We start from the raw sequence: 23,926 nt of genomic DNA, 5'->3' as shown, positions 1-23,926 counted from the left end.
CGTGCAATAACATTTTTACAACATTTTAGGAAAGAAGTGCTGGGCAATTGTCTTCAGAACAGGGGGTGCAGCCGCTGGGCTAATTGTTCCAATCGCAGTCGTGGTGAAGGTGATGATACAAAGGTATGTGAGTTTCCAGACTACATAAGATGGAGCTTTAAAGATGACCATACATCAGAAAGACTGTAACTCAAAAACTAATGTAACTAATCACCCATGTAAACAGAGAACAACTGCCTGAACTGGTACTAGTGGGGAATATGTTTGCACATTGAAATTCGGCCATCTGCTAATTAAATAGGTGTTAGGATATTTAATGAACCTCCCATACCCGTTTAGTTTAGTTTCGAGATACAGCACTGAAACTGGCCCTTCCGTCCACCGAGTCTGTGCCGACCATCAACCACCCATTTATACTAATCCTACACTGATCCCATATTCCTCCCACATTCCCACCAGTCCCTATATTTCACTACCACCTACCTATACTAAGGGCAATTTATAATGGCCAATTAACCTATCAACCTGCAAGTCTTTGGCATATGGGAGGAAAGCGGAGCACGCGGAGGAAACCCACGCAGACACAGGGAGAACTTGCAAACTCCACACAATCAAATTTCACCGAGACCAAACAGCATCACACCATGAAAAAGTGCCATTGATAAAGCAGCAAGGTCCATTTTGAAATGTTAGCAGCTGAAATTGTAAATATTTGCTCTCGAATCTGGTCTTTGCTAATAACGAAAAGTAAGAAGCCCAAGACTCTCGTGACCTCCTGACGCCCTTCATCTAACAGGCATGTTATGCATGAAGCAAACATTTCATCTTATTATGAGAAATATGTCATTTGTATTTGTTATTCTCCAGGAAGAAAGTCACCAAGGCTGCATGTGTCATGGAATGGTCCGGTGATGCGGTGATTTACAGTACGGTGCTGAATGCACTAAACAGTGAGGTAAGTAATGCCGAGAAGCAAGTGACAATTGCAGAATAATTGGCATGTTTTCAACCAGCAACTGAAATATCAGGCAAAACACAATAGATAAATTATAGTTTCAGAATCTTGATGGCCTTTCTCAGCAGAAGTAGCCTCCTCAAGGTGATCACTGACTGAGGATGTATGGTAACACAGTGGTTATGTTATTCGGTCGGCAATACGGAGGCCTAAACTGACAAGTCATCGGTATGAGTTCAAATCCCACTACGTTGCGAATTTCAATTCCATTCATTTAATACATTTGCAATTAAAAGCTAACATCAGTAATGCTGACCACACAACTATTGGATTGTCGTACAAGCTCATCTGGTTCATGAATGGCCTTAAGGGAAGGAGATCCAAAGCAAATCTGACCTATAACTGCATCCAGATCTACAGCAATGTGGCTGATTGCTCTCCGAAATGGTAAACAGTCCATTTAGTTATATTAAATTAGGCATCTCAGCGCCATCTCCGCAAGGGCAATTGGTAATAAACGCTTGCTTTTCTTGCCAATGACGCCCAAATACTATGAAAATGTAAAAAAATCAGTGGTCAGATTCTGCATGTAGTGGGCTGGGGAATGGTCTTCGGAAGTAGTTTCCAGTTCACGTTCCTTCTGAAACCATACTTATTCAATAAGAACAGAAGCAAATTCCGGCGGTTGCTTGACATCTGAAATAAAAGCAGGGAATATTCAGCAGGTCACACAGCATCTGCAGAGAATGGAGAAAAGTTAACGGTTCAGATCGATCACCTTTCATCAGAACTGAAAAAGTGGGAGTTATAACAGGTTTTAAACAAGTACAGTGGAAGTGGAGGAAGGAACAAAAAGGGAGCTTTGTGATAGGGTGGGAGGCTGGATAGATCAAACGACAAAATGGATGATGCTGCAATGGGACAAATAAAGAAACAAACGATCAGTTTGAGGAGGTGTAAATGGCAATGGCTGAATCCGTATCAACAGCAGCTGTCCGAAAACCTGTCTGATCATAGTCACTGCCCCCATTCTTTCAGACACCAGATGTTGGTAATGTTTCTGCTCATTGTCATTTCCAAATCCTCTCGAGCCATCTTTTGTTGTTGTCCCATTTCCATTCCCTTTTACCTTGCACCATCATCCCCTTTGCCATTTAACCTCTCCTTCCTTCCACCCTAACACAAACCTTCCCTTTTGTTATTTGCTACTCTCCGCCCCTTTCTCTGCCTCTGTACAGACTTTATAGTTTTACATCTTGTCCCCACATGCTCAATTTTCGTTTCACCATGCCTGCTTGCTCTTTCCAGGTTTTGGCACTCGCCCCAGCCGCTCCGAACCATATCCCCAGCACATTCAGGTAGTCTGAGCTGACGGTGAAGGGAACAAAGTATCGGTCAGCCCAGGTCCCAAAGAACATGGCCTTGCTCTTGCTGTGATTTACTTTGGCTCCCAAGGCCAGTTCGAAATGGTCGCCGATGCTCATCTGCAGATGCGAACAGACAGCGGATCCAAGCAGAAAATGGTGACGTTGTCCATGTACAGGGAGACTTTGACCTGAGTGCCTTCCCTGCCTGGGATTGTTAGCCCTCTTATGCCTGCATCCTTACTGATAGCTTCCGCAAACGGTTCAATACAGCAAACAATACAGGACAGGGGAGAGAGGACAGACCTGTCTGTCTCCAGATTTGATTGGGAAACGTTCCGATTCCCAACCATTGATTGAGACTGGGTTACTGATGCTTGTGTGGAGAACTTGGATCTAATTACAGATTCCCTCCACAAACCCCATTTTGGAAAGCATGTAGTTGTGTGATATCATGCCAAAGGCCTTTTCCTGGTCCAAGCCGATGAAGCAGGTGCACACCTGCCGCAACTACACACCACCCCCCCACCCTCTCCCCGCCCCCGCCCGGCGCCCCACCCCGTACATAGGCGATCGTATAGCTGAAAATTTAACGCAGAGTAAATTCTTACTTTTGCTGTGGTGTAGCGAGCATACTCACATGGCGTTTAGCTCCACATCTGCAATAGTTCCAGATCTAACACAAGTTCCTTTCGTTACAGAGTGACGAACAATACACAGACGCTAGTCTTGTCACCCCACTATCGGTAAAACCAATAGTGACAATGAAGAAATTGTGTACACAACTGTCACTACCTCAGACTTCTGCAAACATGAATAATTTGTTCAAAATGAGCAGGCCTGTGAACATACAGCAAATAAACATAAGTGAATGTTAACACAGATAATGCTTTCAGCGTGGGTGGTCTTGGCACTGACAATACCTTAAGACGCCTTTGTGCTATAATAAGGACCATGAGAATTTCTCTTCCAAAAATATGCTTTATCCATTTTTTTAAAATTACGCAACAGTTTGTACAAATACATTACAAAACTATTCAAATTGGACATTTCATAAAGTGCAATAAAGATCAGTTTCTTTCAATACAATACATGAGGTGCCTCACTACTCTTGCCATTCCAGGTTATATTTACAATGTACATATGCAGAACTCCTGATGTCAAAACCCATTTGAAATCTGTAACCAACATGTGATTTTATGTACTTATGAACCACACATACCTCTGTACCGTCATTGCGATCAGAATCAGAATGATAAGCGCTGACGCTGTTACTACTGAGATGACAATTTTCCAGGGAAATGTTCCTAAAATATTCAAAAAGATCTTGCTGTTCATTATTGTTCTAATATTGCAACATGGGAGTAATATAAATCTTATCTGTGAGTATAGGCACGTTTCCTACCTATTGATGTCATAAAAGTAGCAGTCTGAATTGTTCTATCCTTTCTTAAAAACTCAAGTCTCTGACCCGTGTGATCATGGGATGGACAACTATAAAGTCATCCCAAATCAATCTCTGTACACATACTTGCTGTAGTTTATTAATGTAATGGGGAGTCTCAATAAACAAGAACAGGACAGCGTTTGAACTGGTTTCCCTTTACATGAACTGAGACCGGCTATCACTCAGGCTTTATTTTGTGTCCTGTGTGAAGTCGGGAGAAATATTTTAAGTTTAGCTTTATATGTGCAACGTTCAAATGAAATTAAAACTAAAGACATTCGCCCTTTGTGATTTGTGCGCTTTGACAGTTTCGAGAGAAACACACAATCTGCTGAATCTGTCTGATTGGAAATAAAGTCACATCCATCTGTGTGTACTTCCAGCAAGGATGAGATTCTGTTCCTCCAATAAAGCTTCGCCTTTCCTTGGAAGAACCAGATTAATAATCATGGATTTCCTTCAAAGGAATCCAGCAACCCTTTGGTGGTTTGTAAAGTCCACTTTACTTTCTATTAATAAGAATTCTATCTGGGTTTGATACGGTGGCTGTGGAAAGCCAATGAGTCTCCCAAATGGCCCCACTTCGAAATAAAAGTCTGGCTCCTGAATCTGAATATTTTCAGTTCAAATCCCACTCCTCAGACTTTATTGCTAATATCGCAATTTCATTAATAATGAAGTATTTTGAGAGTTCAAGAGGTCGTGAAAGGCGCTTTGTGAATGCATATTTTTCTTTATGATATGGAAACCTGTCGGTGAGTCGACCCAGGAAATCCCTCTTATGCATTTCCCATGTCAGTCGATATCTTCATTTGGAACACAAATCTTTCCTGATGGATGTGCTGCCAGTCAGGAGGGAATTTTGACCTATTGGTCTGTATGGTTCAATAAAACATTGAGTGTCGCACTTCTTAACTGAACAGCTCAGTGAGTTCCTGAAGCTATTCAGAATGTCAGCAATGCATTTCTGTCCAAGTGAAAATGTAACACACATCTGGATATTACTCAATGAACCAGCACTGCTGCTGAAACCTGAGGATAGGAGCAGAGATAGGATTAAAGATAGGATAATATATTGTTATTTTAGGCTTAAATCAAAAGACATTGAGGAGATGGGAAAACACCAAAGAAGCAAAAGAAAACCAAACCCTAACTAGAATAGAAAGAGTTGTAAGAGTTGGGGCAGTGTATCGATCTGTAGTATTATGGGGTATTGGTCATCCTCAGTGCCAACTAATAGTCACCCTCTTCACTCTTCCTGATATCCTTGATCAGTAAGGAACGCTGTTTCTTTGTAACGTCGCCGTTTAATTCAGTTCTCCCTTTATATTTAGTGTTTACAGTGTATGCATCTCTGGAATCGTACACAATACCGTTCCCCCCCGCCTTCACCCCCCCCCCCCCCCCCCTCCCGCCCTCCCACCCCAGCACCCCTTCAGGACTCCCCGTTAACCACATAATGTATGGATTGCGGCCATTAGTGGCATGATAAAATGTACAAGGGATTTCGATACATGAATCGTTTTGAGCCGAGACCTTCCCTGGTATGTCTTCACAGCCCATCGTGAACTCTGGACAACTGATGAAGAAGTTTTGATTAACCATCACTGAAATCTCCAATATTATGCCAATTAAAATAGTCCCTAATTTCCCAACTAAATACTGTGAACTTACTCTTTGAACATCCACCAATATCACTAACCATTAAATTGATGAAACTCATTAAATTCCATTCAAATTTCAATTCAGACACCGATAATGCTCATTAATTATTCAGTAACTGCGAACAAAATTCAGAATAAAGCTTGGAGTGTAATAGACATGAAATAACTTCGTCGCAAATTTACAAATCACTCACTATCAATATGCTACTTCTATCAATACGTACTTTGTTAGTTTTCCACAAGCTGGAAATCGCCTCAGTCTGAAATGATTAGAAAGAATATTATACCTTTGCTAACTATCAGGATGGAAGAAGCAAACTTCACAATCTTCATCATTACAGAAGCTTCACCATGTAGAAATAAAGAGCAACTATCGGATTATAATGTTAAACATTGTTCTGGATTCCGCTGGTTGGTAGCATATTGCTTAGCGATGCTAATTGAATTGGGGTATTGGGAGGTCCCCTGCTGGACACCCATATTGGGAATCATGTTACCTTGCACAGCTTGTGCTCTCTGCTCCTATCCTTCACTGTCATAGACCATAACTACCAGCAATCTAGAACAGAGTCAATATAAAGGTGGGAGCAAAATGTGGGACCTACAGTTACTGGATATGATGATATCAACACAGTTACAAAGACTCTCGAACAGAGAATGAATGAGCTACATTCCCATCAGCAGCAGCTCAGCAGTTACAGGACAGGAACTGCATTAACATCCCCCCCCGCCCCGCCCCTTCCCACATCCCCACTCTATCAGCAGCTCTGCAGTTATAGGACAGGAACTACATTAATCTCACCTCCTCTCCCCTTCAGCAGCTCTGCAGTTACCGGACAGGAATTGCATTAACACCCCCCACCCCTCCCCCTCCGCATCAACAGCTCTGCAGTTGCAGGACAGGAACTACATTTCACATTCCAAGATAAAGCTTCTCTGCCTTTTCAGACTGTCACTACATGCTGAGGTTCTATCTGTCCCGCGTGCTGCAAAGGATGGTTATGGCCACATTGCCGCTACACACTGCATTTAGTTGTCCCTCGTGGAAAGGTTTGTGCAGAAAAACACCTTTGACCACCAATCCATCAGGCAGTGCAATGCACAGAATGTCCTCAAGACCCTACGGGATAAGTAGATGGTAGATCCTGTCAGATGGTTCCCTGAACAGATTGTCAACTCATTTAGCAGAATAAATCATTGCCAGAACGTTCAAACAAGCAAAACGGAGTAGCTTGGCTGGTGGTGTGAAGCTCCCTCCCCAACAAATCCTTCCTGCATGCCAGGAGTGTCAGTGCCTCTGCACGCTGCCCTCGAGGCGGCTGTGGTGAGGAAGACACCGTCGTCCACCTCCTTCTGGAATGTCTTTGCAAAGTAGGTGTGGAAAGAGATACAATGGTTTTTGCCAAGGTTCATCCTGAGAAGCTCCATAACACAGGAGTCTGTGCTCTATGGGCTGTTCCCAGGGACTCATACCGAGATAATCATCAACTGCTGCTGATGGGAATGGGGATGTTTGTGAAGTCTCCTCCAACCTTTAGTTTTGAATTTGTCCACCACCATTCATGACTGGATGTGGCAGGGCTGCAGAGCTTTGATCTGTTGGTTGTGGGATCGCTTAGCCCTGTCTATCACATGTTGCTTTGCAGATTCACCAGTTTGGCAAATAATTCTTAGCTATGCTCTATGCTGCTCCTGACATGTTCTCTTGCACTCTTCATTGAAGCAGGGTTGGTCCACCGGCTAAATAGTAATGGTAGAGTGAGGGATATGCTGAGCCATAAGGTTGCAGATTGTGGTGGAATACGATTCTGCTGCTGATGGCCTTCATGGATAACCAGTTTTGAGGGGCTTGATCAGTTCTGATTCTGCCCCATTTATCAGAGTGGTAGTGCCACGCAACACGATAGAGGGTATCCTCAAGGTGAAGATGGGACATCGCCTCTACAAGAACTGTGCAGTGGTCACTCCTACCAATTCTGTCATGGACAGATGCATCTGTCACAGGTAGATCGGTGAGGGCGAGGTCATGTAGGTTGCTTCCCTCTTGTTGTTTCTCTCACCACCTGCCGCAAACACAGTCTAGCAGATATAGCCTTCAGGACTTGGCCAACATGGGCAGTCGTGGTTTTACCGAGCCACTTTGGTCATTAGCTTTGAAGTCCCCCAAGCAGAGTACATTTTGTGCCCTTACTACTATCGGTGCTTCTTCAAAGTGATGTTCGACATGGAGGAGTACAAATTCATCAGCTGGAAGTTGGGGGGGCGGGGGCGTGGGGTAGTGGAGGTGTGGTGATGGGTGGTAGGTGCTAATAAGCTGGAGGTTTCCTTGCCCATGGTTGGCTTGATACCATGAGACTTCATGAAATCCAGAGACAATGAGAGAAGTCACAGTGCAATTCCCTCCCAACTGCTGTCACCTTTGTTGGGTCTGTCCTGCTGTTGGGAGAAAACATACTCAGGGATGATGATGGTGGTATCTTGGAGATTGCCTGTAAGGTATGATTCAGTGAACATGACTATGTCAGGCTTTTGATTGACTAATCTGTGTCACAGCTCTTACAATTTTGGGACAAGTCCCCAGACGCTCGTAAGGAGGACTTTGCAGTGTCGACTGGGCAGGAACTGGCTTTGTCATGTCCAGAGTCTAGGTCGATGCCAGGTGATCCATCCGCTTTTATTCTGCTTTGACCTTTCTACAGTCATTTGAAACAATTGAGTGACTTGCTCAGCTATTTCAGAGGGCAGTTAAGAGTCAACTGGATTACTGTGGGTCTGGCGTCACATGTAGGCCAGAGCGGTTAATGACGCCATATTTTCTTCCCTAAAGGACATTATTGAACTAGAGGGTTGTTATGAAAATCCATTTGCTTCCTGGTCACCATTACTGAGATGAGTTTCTGTTTTTTTCATTGCATTCTTTAATAATTAATTGAATTCAAATTCCACCAGCTGTCATGCTGGGACTTGAACTTGTGTCTCCTCAGCTTTAGTCCGAGCCTCTGAATTACAAATCAATTAACATTACCACTCAGGCACCGGTCTCTTACATACCCAACCTCATACACAAATATTGAAAAATTGATAAAATATTGGTTCACTTTAGAACAAAAAAAGCGTGCTTGAGTGTGAAGGTAAAGAGTTAAATCAATTCGGGAAAAAAACTGCTATACTACAGGGTCGATCTCTGACGTGAAAGATGCATATTGCAAGACTAAGGTGTGATAGTTACCTGTGTACAGATTGCAGAACCTAAATTAAGTGTCGTTTCGACTCTCCAACATGCATCTCATATTAGCTACCAGAAAGCTAAATACGTGTGAAATGTGAGTCAGAAGTGTCCATATGCGTGGGCGGTGCTGTTCTGCCTCAGATTCCGTGAAGTGGTAATGCAACTGATTGTACCATTCTTTATGGGGCATTTGCAGCGTGGAGCTGGAGTGATGTTATCAAGCTGTCCAGGCAGCCAATCATATGAAAGGGTTTTCACAACAAGGGAAAAAAGGTGCAAAATAAAATCACAGCAGAGTCTGTGGAGGACTCCTGAAGGAAAAGCCTCAACTTCAGGACTTCTGGCTGATCTGTGCGTGTTCTACATTCAGAAGTTGCAGCCAGTTTCAGAGGGGTAATGATGGGACAGTTCGCTGTTTAGCATTCTACCCCCATGCTTCCCTCACAAAATCCGAGTTAGTAAAGAAATCCAAGATGCGACGGCCCAGAGAAAATGCAGAAAGCTGAATGGCCTTAATTAGGAAATGGTTCATCATTTTGATAGTGAAATGGGCAGCAGTTTTCAGCCACATGGAGTTGCATGTCTATTTCTATCATGACACTGACAGGAATAAATCTGTTATGTTTTTTTACAATCTTTGCAACAGTGAGGGGGAAACAGGAAGAACATAATATAAATGACTTTGGTTATTGGTTTTAAAGCTGATGGGAGGCAGTGCCGCAGTAGTAATGTTACTGGGTTAGTAATTCAGATGCCCTGGCTAATGCTCTGGGGATGGCACCATGGCAGATGGTGAAATTTGAATTAAATTAATAAATCTGGAATCAAAATATAGTGTTATCGTGATCATGAAACCATTGTCGACTGTTGCAAAAGCCTATCTGGGTCACTAATGTGATTCAGAGAAGAAATTCAGCAGTCCGAACCAGGTCTGGCCTACATGTGACTCCATACCGACAACAATGTGTTTGACTCTTAACTGCACTCTGAAATGACCGAGTAAGCCACTCAGTTGTACTAAACTGCCACAAAGTGCAAGAAAACTAATGAAACCAGATGGACTACCCAGCATCAACCTAGGCACCAGCATGACAGACCCACCAGAGGTGGAAGCACAGTGGTATGCAATAAGGAAAGAGTTTCTCTGGGACTCCATGAAGTCTCATGACATCAGGTGGAACATGGGAAATGAAACCTTCCGCTGATTACCACCTAACACCGCTCCCACCGCACCACCAGCCCCATGCCCCACCCACCACCACCACCCCACCGCCAACCCACCTGGCTGATGTATCAGTGCTGCTCCTTGTTGAATACGAACTGGAAGAAGCACTGCATGTGGCAAGGGCACAGAATGTACTCTGGGTCGGGGACATTCATGACCAAAACCAACATGGCTCGATAGCATCACTACTGAGCGAGCTGGCCAAGTCATAAAGGATATTGCTGCGAGAATGGGTCTTTGGCAGGTGGTGAGGGAACCAAGAAGAGGGAAAAACCTACTTGAACTCAGTCTCACCAATCTGTCGCAGATGCATCTGCCCATGACATTATTAGTAAGAGTGACCACCGCAAAATCCTTGTTGAGACGGAGTCCTGTCTTCACATTCAGGATACCCTCCATCGTGTTGTGTGGCACTACCAGCGTGCTAAATGGGATAGAGTTCAAACAGATCCAGCAACTTAAATTTGGGCATCCATGAGGTGCATTGGGCCATCAGCAGCAGCAGAATTGCACTCAACCACAATCTGTAACCTCATTGACCAGCGTATACCCTATTCTGCCAGTACTATCAAGCCGGGTGACCAACGCTCGTTCAATGAAGGGTGAAGGAGGGCATGCCAGGAGCAGCACCGGGCATACAACAAGTGAGTCATAACAGAGATTAAGCGTCATCACGGTTCATAAAGGGGCTCATGTTATTGATAATTTATTTAGATTAGACCAATTCCTATAACCCAACCATCGGCTTATTCTTTTGGGTTACAATTAGCTTTTTCTTTTATGAGTGGCTCGACAAGCTGAACCTTGAATTTTCATGCTGCTGTCACGATGTTATTCCCGCTGGGATTTTCCTTAACACTTCAGTGTTTCACAGGTTTTCATTTCAGTTCAAGTTAAAGTAAATGACGGAATTCAGGAGGGGAAAGCAAATGAACCAGTGGCGTTGCCATGCCAACATTATTTGTTAATCTGCCGTTATGCATTGATGAAATTATTCCACGGCAATCTCCATTGTTTTGTACAGACGTATGCCAACGTTCATTTAAGATATCATCGGTGCTGTAAATCTCTCCTATCCTTATATATGTGTGATTTCCCCAGTTTTACACTTCCCACCTGTTCAATATCGATTTATACAGATTAGACTCGTTTATTTGAGTTCTGATGAAAGGTCACTAACCTGAAACGTTAACTCTGCTTCTCTCCCCACAGATATTGCTGGATCTACTGAGTCTTTCCAGCGCATTTTGTTTTCATTTCAGATTTCCAGCATCTGCAGTATTTTGCTTTTATATTAGACTAGTTTTTTTGTCAGTTTCAGTGACTGACAGTGTTTAGTATAGACACTGTACATTTAATGGAGAGATTTGTCCTGTTCTGTAGGGGAGCCTTTGGCCCAGTGCTATTGTCACTGATTTAGTAACCTCGAGTCCGAAGCTAATGCTATGGATCTGGTTTCAAATTCGACCACAACAGCTGGTGTAATTTAAATTTAAGGAATACATCCAAGTAATCAATCCGGAACTGAAAGTTAGTCTTTGTATTTGTGCCAGGACACTATCATCGACTGTTGTACAAACCCATCTCGTTCACTAATGCCCTTGATGGAAGGACATCTGCAATGTGGTTGACTCTGAAATGGCCTTGTAAGTCACCCAGTTATCAAGGTTAATTAGGGATGGGCAACAAATGCTGGCTTTGTCAGCGACGCCCACCTCCCATGAACGAATTTTTAAAAAGTATGAGTGCCAATACGAATAGAATGGAAATATTTCCTCTCGTCTCTTTGTGGTAACGACTGCAAAAATTTCGAGGTTTTTTTCTAAGCTATTTACGGGCGGAGCAGTGTGGAAGTTTTCCCTCTAGTCTCCATAGGAGAGAGAGTGTAGAAATGTTGGGGACATTACTTCTCATCTATGCGCGTTAGGGACACTGCAGATCCAGTTTGAAGAATCCTCTGGTATCTATGTGGGTCGATTCTCGTTGCACGAGTGGATTGGTAAACAGCCTGCTGAGCAGCTTTAAACTTTGCATAAATTGCTGTTCCAATTGTAACACATGACTGCTTCTAACCGTAACTTAATCATAGCCGCTGCTATTGTGTGTGCTGCCATTATTTTCCATGATTTTCTGAATTATCATTCTCCTGCACACAAATAACCATCTCACTGTTTTTTACTGCATAGTGCAGTGCTGCTACTTAGTGATCAGGGCAAACATTCTTTCATTTCCTCTTATCACGGTGCAAAATCCAGGATCAGTGAGCAAAGCACTGAAATCAACTAGAATCTCCCCATTTAGCGCCTCTTTTATCACCAATTTACAATGATGCCTTTAATGGAAATAATGTTTTTTTCTCATGAGGAATCGTGTCAGCATCATGCAAAAAGTGATATGCATTTGTTTGTGGTGAAAAGAAGTGTCCACAACATCAAACACACCTGGTTACTTATAGCATCTACTCCAACCAGCTGCCGAATGAGCAATCCGAATCATCTGTTATGAACCAGAAGACACATGGACTAAAGGCGGACTTGACAATATTTGTGGTTCAGTTTAATAATTCAATGAACTGCTTGCCATGACCTGTTGCACCAGTGTCATTGTTTTCATAAAAAAACCCCGTATTCTAATGCTAAAAATAATTATTCAGCATAGTACCAAATATAATCCGAGGCGAATTTTCACTTTTACACCCGGATGGGAAACGGGCGGGAGGCCTGGGCTCAGAATAAAATATCCCGGAGAAATGTTCACTTCCGTTGAGCTCAGTTAATAAAACCACTGAACCCTGACTGTGGCTAATTCGGCTCTTTTTTACGATTCGGGCCTTTCATTCACAATTGGAATAAATGGTTCGGACCTGAACCCATGTCAATTTCGTTCCACTTCCGCTCAAGTGATGTTAGAGGTGAATGGTTCATAATTACTATTTATCCAGGATCTTCCCATATTGATCAGCTTCTCGGGGGCTGTTCATTCAAACACTTGCAAGCGGCACTTGCATTTACGACCATAACTCAAGATCAATAAAAAGTACCAGACCTTGCACCGAAATGTGAAAAAAACACTGCTACAATTGGTTTAATTTTGTATTATTTCAGCCACATGACGGCACTTGTGCGTGATGGTCAAGAGTTAATTAAATTGGGGATAGTGGCTGCTGCACAGGGGGTTAAGCAATTCCTATTTCTGACAAAGCAGATGCGCATTGTAGCGCTAACTAAGGAAGATGCAGAAACCACAAGTCTACACGATGTAATAGCCACATTAACTGCAGTGACATATCTGAAACATTCAACTCGTATTAGCATCCAGAAAGCTAAATGTGTGTGAAATGTGATTCAGAGCTGCCTGCATGCTTGGGCTGCACCGTTCGGATTCCGTTTTCAACATATTGGTTTCCTAAATAACAGTACATTTGGTGCGTGTATGTTTGAGCGAAAGAGAGATATGTTGTTTCTGAACCGGGCATTCTTTAGCGACTGTTAGATATACCACAGCATTATACTCAATAACATTGGGGCACACGCAATACACGGACAAGATGCGCAAACTGCCGACCTCGTCAACGGAGCTGAGTGAGTAAGCACAGTTCGGTAAGCTCCGAATATCTGAATTCCCAAACAGTCTGAAGTTGATTAGTCAAGAAATACAAAGATGTGACTGGCAAGAGGAATGCAGAAACGTGAATATTCTGAATAGTGAAATAAGTTCTCATAATTTTGACAACGAAATCGGCAATTGCTCCAGCCATGAGGAGTTGCGTGTTTGTTTCTCTCATGACCTTGACACAAGGTACATTTCTGATGTTTTCACAATTCTTACAGCAGGTCATTTATGTTTTATTGGAAAAGAATAGGAAGCACAGAATGTAAATGATTTCTGGTTATTGATTTTAAAACTAGTGGAATGGTAATTTCTTGAATGATTGATTTTTGCCTTTTCAAATAACATTGAAGTCCAGGGCTTTTCAATTGTATTAAATGAGTATTGTGGTGCTCAACTAAAAGCATTTTAGTTCATATTTATTGCGCAATTCAAAGCAATTTAATGCAGGTTGTGATCAATGCTTAAATGAATATTTAAGGAGCATTTTGGAGCATTCAATTCCTCGTTAGTGCACACATATTCGGTTTTAAGAAGAATATTGTATCTGCATATTATTAATTCATAAATCTCCTATCCAACAGGTATTTCATCCTGCAATTTAGTAGGTGTCGTGATTGGTGTTTTATAAGTATTTTGCCTTGATTTGAAAAATGCCGTAACTGATATTTAAATTGTTGTAGAGATTTGATCTGTCAATTAAGAAATATGTTAAAGTTTAAGATGTTGCAATCGATTTTGAATGGATGATTAAAGGGAGTCTATTTTTTTCTCAGTTATTTGTGTTGCTCAATGCTCTGTCGCGATGCCAAAAGTTGTCCCAGCGGTGTTGGGTTCATGTGCAGAGATCCAGACTAAACGGGATGTGGATGAAGTTGGGCACTGGTGCTGGTGAACAAAGCATATCCATTATCTATGATTCAAAACATTCACGCAGTCAGCATTCTAACTATGTTAGGAGAGCTGAGTTCAAGGGAAACCTTGCAACAAATCAATGCTCCCTCCTGATAAAGAATATTAAGAAAAGCGATCATGGCACATATCAGTTCATCCTGGAAATATCTTCCGGCTGGAATATTTTGCAATATCACGAGGAGCAGTCCCATGTCTTTCTTTCTGTTTCAGGTGAATGTTCTCTTTGTTCCTTTTGCACATTTTCTCTCCATTGGTTCAATATAAATTAAATGACGTGAAAAGTGGGCAGATATTGCAATGTCTGTGGTCAAACTCAGAAGGATCTTGAAACACAGGATGACTTTTCTGAATGGAGGGATGTGACTAGTGGTGTTCCGCAGGGATCAGTGCTGGGACCTTTGCTCTTTGTAGTATATATAAATGATTTGGAGGAAAATGTAGCTGGTCTGATCAATAAGTTTGCGGACGACACAAAGGTTCGTGGTGTTGTGGACAGTGATGAGGATTGTCAGAATATACAGCAGAATATAGATCGGTTGGAGACTTGGGCGGAGAAATGGCAGATGGAGTTTGATCTGGACAAATGTGAGGTAATGTATTTTGGAAGGTCTAATGCAGGTGGGAAGTATACAGTATATGGCAGAATCCTTAGCAGTATTGACAAGCAGGGAGATCTGGGCATACAGGTCCACAGGTCACTGAAAGTGGCAACGCAGGTGGATAAGGTAGTCAAGAAGGCATACGGCATGCTTGCCTTCATTGGTTGGGGAATAGAGTATAAAAAATGGCAAGTCATGCTGCAGCTGTAAAGAACTTTAGTTAGGGCACACTTAGAATATTGCGTGCAATTCTGGTCGCCACACTACCAGAAGGACGTGGAGGTTTTGGAGAGGGTACAGAAGAGGTTTACCAGGATGTTGCCTGGTCTGGATGGCATTAGCTATGAGGAGTGGTTGGATAAACTCGGATTGTTTTCACTGGAACGACGGAGGTGGAGGGGCGACATGATAAGGTTTACAAAGTTATGAGTGGCATAGACTGAGTGGATAGTCAGAAGCTTTTTCCCAGGGTGGAAGAGTCAGTTACTAGGGGACATAGGTTTAAGGTGAGAGGGGCAAAGTTTTGAGAGGATGTGCGAGGTAAGTTCTTTGCACAAAGGGTGGTGAGTGCGTGGAACTTGCTACCGAGGGAGGTGGTGGAAGCAGGTACGATAATGACGTTTAAGAGACATCTTGACAAATACATGAATAGGATGGGAATAGAGGGATACGGTCCCTGGAAGTTTAGGCAGGCATCAAGATCGGCGCAGGCTTAGAGGGCCGAATGGTCTGTTCCTCTGCTGTACTGTTCTTTGTTCTTTGTTCTTTGACTGGGTAGCGATAACAGGCGCAGTGCTCCATATCCTAAAGACATAAATATAGAGAAATGACAGCAGTAAAACTGACGTTTCCACTCAGCCAGTCCGTGTTGTTGTTTATCCTCCACATGAACAACATTCCTAATCGCATGTGCGTGCTCATTTCACATAGAAATTTCAATTCCCATTTAACTTTCTAACCTATTCCTAAATGTCCAATTGAGAATTTATTTGCAACGTGTTGACCGAACGTGAAACCCGGGTTGTAGGGCTAATGTACAAAACAAAAGTCAGCAGGTTATTATTGTCATTGAAATCGGGGATTGCGCGAATGGGCGGCTGATTGGGAATGCCAGTTTTCATTGGCAATTCAAATCCTACCACAGGCTGATTCTATTTCCGTTGACCCAGCTACTTCATAAGTTTAAGGACTTTTATTAAATTATCCCCAAATCTATTTTACTCTCACATCTGCCCCAGTTTTGGGGCTTTGTATGTATTTATACTCCCTCATACCAGCCAGACCCACACCAAACCGCCCTGTGGCCTTCCTTTCGAGTGGAGCGAGAAGGACCAGGTATAGATTTCTGGCACAAGACGATGTTTCCCGTCCTTTATCTGGTCTATTCATTTCTTCAGTATCATCTTTGTATAGTGATTGTTCTTTGCAACAGATTCTGGGGTTTGTCTGAATCTGCATTAGCAAGCATGAGACTGGTAAAAGCTGGTCAAAAAGTCAAAAGGAAGCACATGAGTAGATTAAATATTCGTGATATTAATGGAAATAATGCTGATTCAACCTGCAGTTTGCAAAGCTGTTCCACTTGTCTCCACCTATCAGCTCCACCACCTGAATAATGCAGGTGTTGAAACAAGCAATGATTCATTAAGTGGAGCTATGTATTCCTGGATGAGGCATTGACTAATTTATTACTCAAAGGAATAATTCAGAACAATGAACTCACTCGTAAGACATAACTGACAGAAAATAATGAAGTATGATTTTTAAAATATTGTTTTTCAGATTTACTTGGTGCAGATCACTTCCCAGTTTTAAGATTGAAATGAACCTGATATACACCTTCTCTCCTGCTCTTATAGAAACGCCAGGTATTTCAGGTTACGACGACCTGATTGCTGCACGAACTGCACGACTGACCTGTTCAATCACCGACAGCTGCCCGAATAGCAACCTGAAAGTGAAGTGGATTCATCACAGTGCGCCCCTTCCTCTTGCATGGGATACTAAAGAAGGTGCAGAAATAATCAACAATTGGTCATATTCTCGGAGAGTTTTATCCGTGCTCACCTTCACTCCATCATTTACTCATCACGGAAGCATTCTGGGATGCACACTTATAATTGATGTCTTCCAAACCTCTTCAACACAAAAGCTTAACTTGCAGATTAAATGTAAGTGTTTGTTACAAAATTCATAGACATAATTTGATGTCCAACCAGTTCAATATTTGTATTTCCATCACAATCATTGTGTTACGGATTTGGTAACATATTAAAGAATGAATCGAGGTACCATTCGCCCCTGTACTGTGAGAGTTTAATCTGATAATCAATGAAGAGGAATGGAGCTCAGTCGCACTCTGTGAGGAAGAGACAGACCCGTCGAACAATTCTGGAGCTTTAACAATTTGGATTATTAATTTATTAATTCTTAAACCAAGGCCTTTTTGTGTCATTCTGAGTTTAGTCAGTCAGAAAGTGACACAAATAAACGGCCATGCTGAGTCATGGCCTGAAGCTGGTCTCTGATTTGAAGCCCGATTTCAGCTCTCGTTGGCCATCAGAATTGGGGTGAATAAGGTACCAGTGTCACTGTATGTACAACGCCAAACAGACAAAACGGAGAGGAGAGGAGGAACTTCTCAGGAAAAAAAAAAGAAATTTTTATAACTTTAAACTGATTTATACTCGTCCTCTTACCCAGTAAAATGAAGAATGGTTGAGCAGGTTGAGTCGATACCCATTGGATTTTAGAAGAATGGGAGGTGATCTTATTGAAACACATGGATCCTGAGGGGACTTCACAGGGTGCATGCTGAGAAGATGATTCCCCTTGTGAGGGAGTCGAGATCTAGGGGATGCAGTTTAACTGTTAGGGGCCTCTCGTTTAAGACTAATAAAAGGAGAAATCCTTTCAGAGGATCGTTAGACTGTGGAATTCTTTTCCCCGGAGAGAGGTGGAGGCTGCCTCATTGAATATATTCAAGGCTGACTTAGTTAACTGCTTTATCCACAAGGGTTAGAGGGAGCAGGCAAGAAAGTGGAGTTGAGGCCACAATCAGATCAGCCATGATCTTATTGAATGGCGGAGCAGGCTCTCGGGGCCGAATGGCCTACTGCTGCTCCTAATTCGTGTGCGTTCTTGTAATATAACGATTTACATTCATGCCTGTTTCAGATGGACTGGAAAACCCAAAAGTCAATTCGTCTGCAGTAGCGGTGGAAGGTAACTCACTATTATTATATTGCATGGCAAGGTGGAAACCTCCGTTCAATTTAACGTGGGTGAAAAATGGTAAGGAGATCAGCAGATCTTCCATTGGTGAACTAAAACAGCTAATCCACAGCATCAGTTCTGAAGATGACGGTGAATATTGGTGCGTGGCTGAAAATGAACAATGCAGCGCGAACAGCTCCACACAGATTTCTGTACAATGTAAGTGTGTATGACTTCCTGAATTTCCATTTCATGAACGCTCAATTAAAACCCAACTTTTTGTCACCTGCTTGCTCGAAAGAACCGATGTGATGTGCGTTTGGTAAACATCCTCTCTTCTTTGCGCATTTATGTAAAAAATAAATCCATGGGAAATGCAGGAGAAAAAAATGACCCTCTGGGTTAGGATGGCAAGATTTGCCGATGGCATAGTGTGATATAAATGCAGCCTTTTGCACTATTCTAATTAGGAGAGAGGCAGATTTACTGGGTGTTTTTAGCTTTGGTCTCCTTGTCTCAGGAGACATTGGGTAAGTGCCTGGAGGTGGTCAGTGGTTTGTGAAGTGGTTTGTGTGCTTTACCCTGCATCTAATTGTTCAGAAGTATATTGTAGCCTGGATTAAACAGTTTACACCCTTTAGAACTGGCATTGCGCACTTTGATGTGCACTAATACTCCAAAATTAAAATCAAATGAAAAGTTGCTAACTCAGACTCTGTTCGTTGAACGAATGTTGAGCTAACAACGTCATATTTCAAGAAGTTTAAATAAAATGTTGTCATGTCAACTGAGCCTCTAGAGAAGAATAGTTCAAAGTTCCCAACAAAGGAAGAACATAGTAAAGAAAGTAGCAATAGAAATAAAATGGATTGACATTTAAAACACTGACACGTCAGACATATTTTGGATGCGTTATACACAATAACACCCAGATCCCCTCCATCTGAGGAAAAGCCCACAACATTTGTTTGTGAAAGCATTGTTGCACTGAACACTCACTGGATTCAACATGAAGCTGTAACTAACGTGCTACCCTGTTTTAAGTGTAAATGTCATAAGCTATCTTAACTTATTTCATGTTAAAATAGAAGCTGCTGGCACCATTATGGTCAGTTCAAAAACTGAATGTATTTGTCTTTGGAGACTATGGCTGTTAAGGTAATCATTTATTTTTCAGATAAACCCACAATAATAGCAGGCCCGACCTGCACTTGGTCTGAGAATGAGACAATTTGTAGCTGCCAGATCAGAGGCAATCCACCAGCTAATATTACATGGGACCTCAATGGGAAAATTATCACTGGGAACACGTCATATATGGAAGTGTTCTCCTGGGCGATGAATACTTACCACATGCAGAGCTCCCTGAGACTGATTCACTCAACTGGAACTGGAAACACGATTTCATGTGCTGCAGCAAACAGGCACGGTGATTGTGTCAGCACATACCAGCTCCACTCTGAGGGTAGGTGTTTAATTTCTCTGCAATTTGAACACTATACGGGAGCTGGTCATCACTGGTCAGTCATTAACTGAACGGTGTTAGAGTCAGCAGGTTAATACTGAATTTGTCTCTAATTAGTGTCAAGAGTTCATTTTATCACTGTTCAGTCTCCAACTGAATGGTCAAGCAGTAAACTGCATTCTAGCCTTTTGTATGTGCATGCTTATTATATCTTGTTCAGATTAATTTGAGTACATATAACAGATATTTGTTCATCTAAGCAAAATTCAATTATTTTCATATATTACAGACCTTTCATCTGTAACTGATAGTTTTGGCGGGTCTGCATTCCAATTAAAGTATGTCCATAGTTTTTCAAAAGTGTAAGTTTGCAGACCCTTAATTTGTCAGTTGTGATTGGTACATCATGAACATTTAATTATCTATTGTAAACCGGGATCAGAGGGGAGCTGGCAAGATGGATACAGAATTGGCTCGCCCATAGAAGACAGAGGGTAGCAGTGGAAGGGTGCATTTCTGAAAGGAGGGATGTGACTAGTGGTGTTCCGCAGGGATCAGTGCTGGGACCTTTGCTGTTTGTAGTATCTATGAATGATTTGAAGGAAAATGTAGCTGGTCTGATTAGTAAGTTTGCGAATGACACACAGGTTCCTGGTGTTGCGGACAGTGATGAGGATTGTCAGAATATACAGCAGGATATAGATTGGTTGGAGACTTGGGCAGAGAAATGGCAGATGGAGTGTAAACGGGACAAATGTGAGGTAATGTATTTTGGAAGGTCTAATGCAGGTGGGAAGTATACAGTAAATGGCAGAATCCTTAGGAGTATTGACAGGCAGAGAGATCTGGGCGTACAGGTCAACAGTTCACTGAAAGTGGCAACGCAGGTGGATAAGGTAGTCAAGGTGGCATACGGCATGCTTGCCTTCATTGGTCAGGGCATAGAGTATAAAAATTCGCAAGTCATGCTGCAGCTGTACAGAACTTTAGTTAGGCCACACTTAGAATATTGTGTGCAATTCTGGTTGCCACACTACCAGAAGGACGTGGAGGCTTTGGAGAGGGTACAGAGGAGGTTTACCAAGATTTTGCCTGGTCTGGAGGGCAGGAGCTATGAGGAGTGGTTGGATAAACTCGGATTGTTTTCACTGGAATGACGGAGGTGGAGGGGCGACATGATAGAGGTTTACAAAGTTACAAGTGGCATGGACAGAGTGGATAGTCAGAAGCTTTCTCCCAGGGTGGAAGAGTCAGTTACTAGTGGTCATAGGATTAAGGTGAGAGGGGCAACGTTTAGAGGGGATGTGCGAGGCAAGTTCTTTACACAGATGGTGGTGAGTGCCTGGAACCTGTTGCTGGGGGAGGTGGTGGAAGCAGGTACCATGGAGACGTTTAAGAGGTATCTTGACAAATACATGAATAGGATGGGAATAGAGCGATACTGACCCCGGAAGTGCAGAAGGTTTTAGTTTAGGCAGGAATCAAGATCGGCGCAGGCTTGGAGGTACGAATGGCCTGTTCCTGTGCTGTACTGTTCTTTGTTCTTTTTGTTATTTGATGACTGTGAGCAAGTTAGAAATATATAGTTTTTAAAGAAGAATCAGCAGACAGGGACAAATGGAGTACCTCAGTTTCCATTAGCTTTATGATCCAAATATAAAGGAAACTTCCTTCTTTGGACTCAAATATGTTTCCACAGTTGATATTTTGAACCCAATATGCGAATATACATCAACGTGTTTTCCAATATTTTAGGTCTAATCTCTTGGACAAACATCTGCATAACAGGAGGAGGGGCCTCTGGACTTGTTATTTTAACTGCAATCGTGCTCATGGTGAAGATGCAAATGTATGTGTGTTTCTAAATAGCATAAACTTGAGTTTTAAAGTGGATTTCCACATAGAGTCATAGAGTTATAAAGCACTGACACAGGCCTTTCGGTCCATCGTGTCTGTGCCGGCCATCAAGCTCCTATCTATTCTAATCCCATTTTCCAGCACTCAGCCTGTAGTATTGCATGCTATGGTGTTCTAGGTGAACATCTAAATACTTCTTAAATGTTGTGAGGGTTCCTGCCTCTACCTCCCCTTCAGGTAGTATGTTCCAGATTTCAAACTCCTACTGGGTGAAACATATCGTCAAATCCCCTGTAAACGTCCTGTCCCTTACCTTAAATCGATGCCCCATGGTTATTGATCCCGCCATTAAGGGAAAATGTTTATTCCTATCGATTCTATCAATGCCCCTCATAATTTAGTGCACAACAATCAGGTCCTCCCTCAGCCATCTCTGCTCTAAGGAAAACAACCTTCGCCTATCCAATCTCTCCTCATAGCTGAAATCCTCCAGCCCAGGCAACATTCTGATGACTCTCCTTTACACCCTCTCCAGTGCAATCACATCCTTCTTATAGTCTGGTGAACAGAACTGGACACAGTACTCCAGCTGTGGCCGAACTAGCGTTTTATCCAGCTCCATCATTACCTCCATGCTCTTATATACTATGGCTCAGCCAATAAAGGCCGTTTAAATAACAACCCCCTGATAAAAGTGACCATCTGTGGGAACTGGAGCAGTGTTGTGAAAGTAGAGGACGGTGGGCGGGAAGTGGAAGTGTGGCCATTGCACACTATCGATGTTCTCGCATCTCCCAGCATCGATTACAGTGTTCTGTTAGTAAATGCCAGGATCAGACTGTCTTTGCATTCTTCCTGAAGGAAAGCTTTCACTGGCAGCACATTGTAAACTGAGCAAACAGTAATTTCAGCCTGACCATTTCAAAGCAGGGAGTCTGTCTGGAGCTTTTAAGGAGAAGGGAGTTCGTCAAGCCAAATAGCTGAAATTGTCCTGTGTTTTTTTTAATACCTGTTTAAAGAGGCCATTTTTGAACTTGTGATGACAGCGACTTCTGTCCCGGCGAGTGTTGTCACCACCCCTGCATTCTACAGAAAATGTGTAGCATTCCCGAAGAACGAGCACAGAATGCTGTTCAGTTTGTTTCAGCTGCTGCTTTTCTCGGGCACCCCCGTGTAAGTCTCCTTGACATGTTAAGGTCTCAGCATAACAATATACTAGAATGACACTCAACCTCTAACGATCAAGCGATTCCATCAGACAGTGAAATAATAAGAAATTAGTAGAAGTAACGAGAGACAGATGTTTGCCGTAGTTGTTAAGTGTGTTTGACTCCAGGAGCAGAAGATTATATTTCAAAATTGGGTGCGACTGATATGCGAAAGTATGAGGAAACAATCAATTCTGTTGGGTTTGCTAACCTATTCTTAAAAGTGAATGAAACTATTTGGCCTGACTAGCTCTCTTTGAATACTCTAGGCAGACTCCCTGCTTTTACATTGCCACACTGAAAATGACCTTCAAAAAGGTGACTGGCTCCAAGTTTATTCAAATTACTCTGTTTGGTTTACAATGTGCTGCCAATCAAATGTATCCTTCGACAAACCACACTCAATGTTTGCTATTGAAATCAATGACGTGACTCCTCATGTCGGCAGTTTTGAGGTTGTGCAAAAACAGAGTGAACTGGTGGTGTTTGTGCACAGATCTTCTAATGTGGTAGGATAGGTTTACAAAGCCCTTAATGAAGAGGGATCCTGCCTGGGCTTTATAAATAGAGGCACAGAGTACAAAATCAAGGATGTTATGCTAAACCCAAGGAAAAACAGTGTCGACCCTAACTACAGTATTCTGACCAATTGTAGAAAACACACTTGCAGAAGTACGGGAATGTTTTGGACATGGTACTAAAACGATTTACTGGAATGGTTCCAGGGATGAGTGCTTCCCATGACAATGATAGTTTGGAAATACTCGGGTTCATGTCTTTATAGCAGAGAAGCTTGAGAAGAGATTTGATTTATTTGTTTCAAATCATTACAGGTTTTGTTACAATAAATAAAGATAAACTGTTTCCAATGATTGAAACGTCGTTCATGAGAGGGTGCAGATTTAAGGTGAGTGGGAAAGAGTCAGAGACAAGAAGAGGAAAGAATTGTAAGGTAACCGGTGCTTACAATTTGGAATGCAATGCCCGATAGGGTGGTGGATATAGATTCAGTAGTAGCCTTTGAAAAGGAGTGGGATAAATTCTTGAAAGAAAAAGGTGCAGGGATTCGGGTCAAGAGTTCCGAGTGGGATCAAGAGAGCTGGCTCATTACGCAGTGGGCCGAATGGCTTCCATCTCTGCTGCTTCTCGATGATTCTCTATGTGTATATTTCT

The 23,926-nt window shown here is 42.4% G+C and overlaps 1 protein-coding gene across 1 annotated transcript; it reads left to right on the top strand.

Annotated features, from left to right (window-relative positions):
* Window positions 1-10,358: 10,358 nt before the first annotated feature.
* On the top strand, window positions 10,359-23,537 carry LOC137352850 (uncharacterized). The gene is given in 11 exon segments (XM_068018704.1): window positions 10,359-10,486; window positions 13,515-13,682; window positions 14,078-14,097; window positions 14,270-14,357; window positions 14,359-14,618; window positions 16,867-17,178; window positions 19,401-19,688; window positions 21,444-21,537; window positions 22,592-22,718; window positions 23,023-23,262; window positions 23,409-23,537. Coding segments are annotated over 11 exon segments (1,854 nt in total).
* The last annotated feature ends 389 nt before the right edge of the window (window positions 23,538-23,926 follow it).

The sequence above is a fragment of the Heterodontus francisci genome, chromosome 39, assembly GCF_036365525.1.
Source record: "Heterodontus francisci isolate sHetFra1 chromosome 39, sHetFra1.hap1, whole genome shotgun sequence".
Classification (NCBI taxonomy): domain Eukaryota; kingdom Metazoa; phylum Chordata; class Chondrichthyes; order Heterodontiformes; family Heterodontidae; genus Heterodontus; species Heterodontus francisci.
The sequence above is the reverse complement of the archived record's forward strand: the minus strand, read 5'-3'. Positions and strand labels throughout refer to the sequence as shown.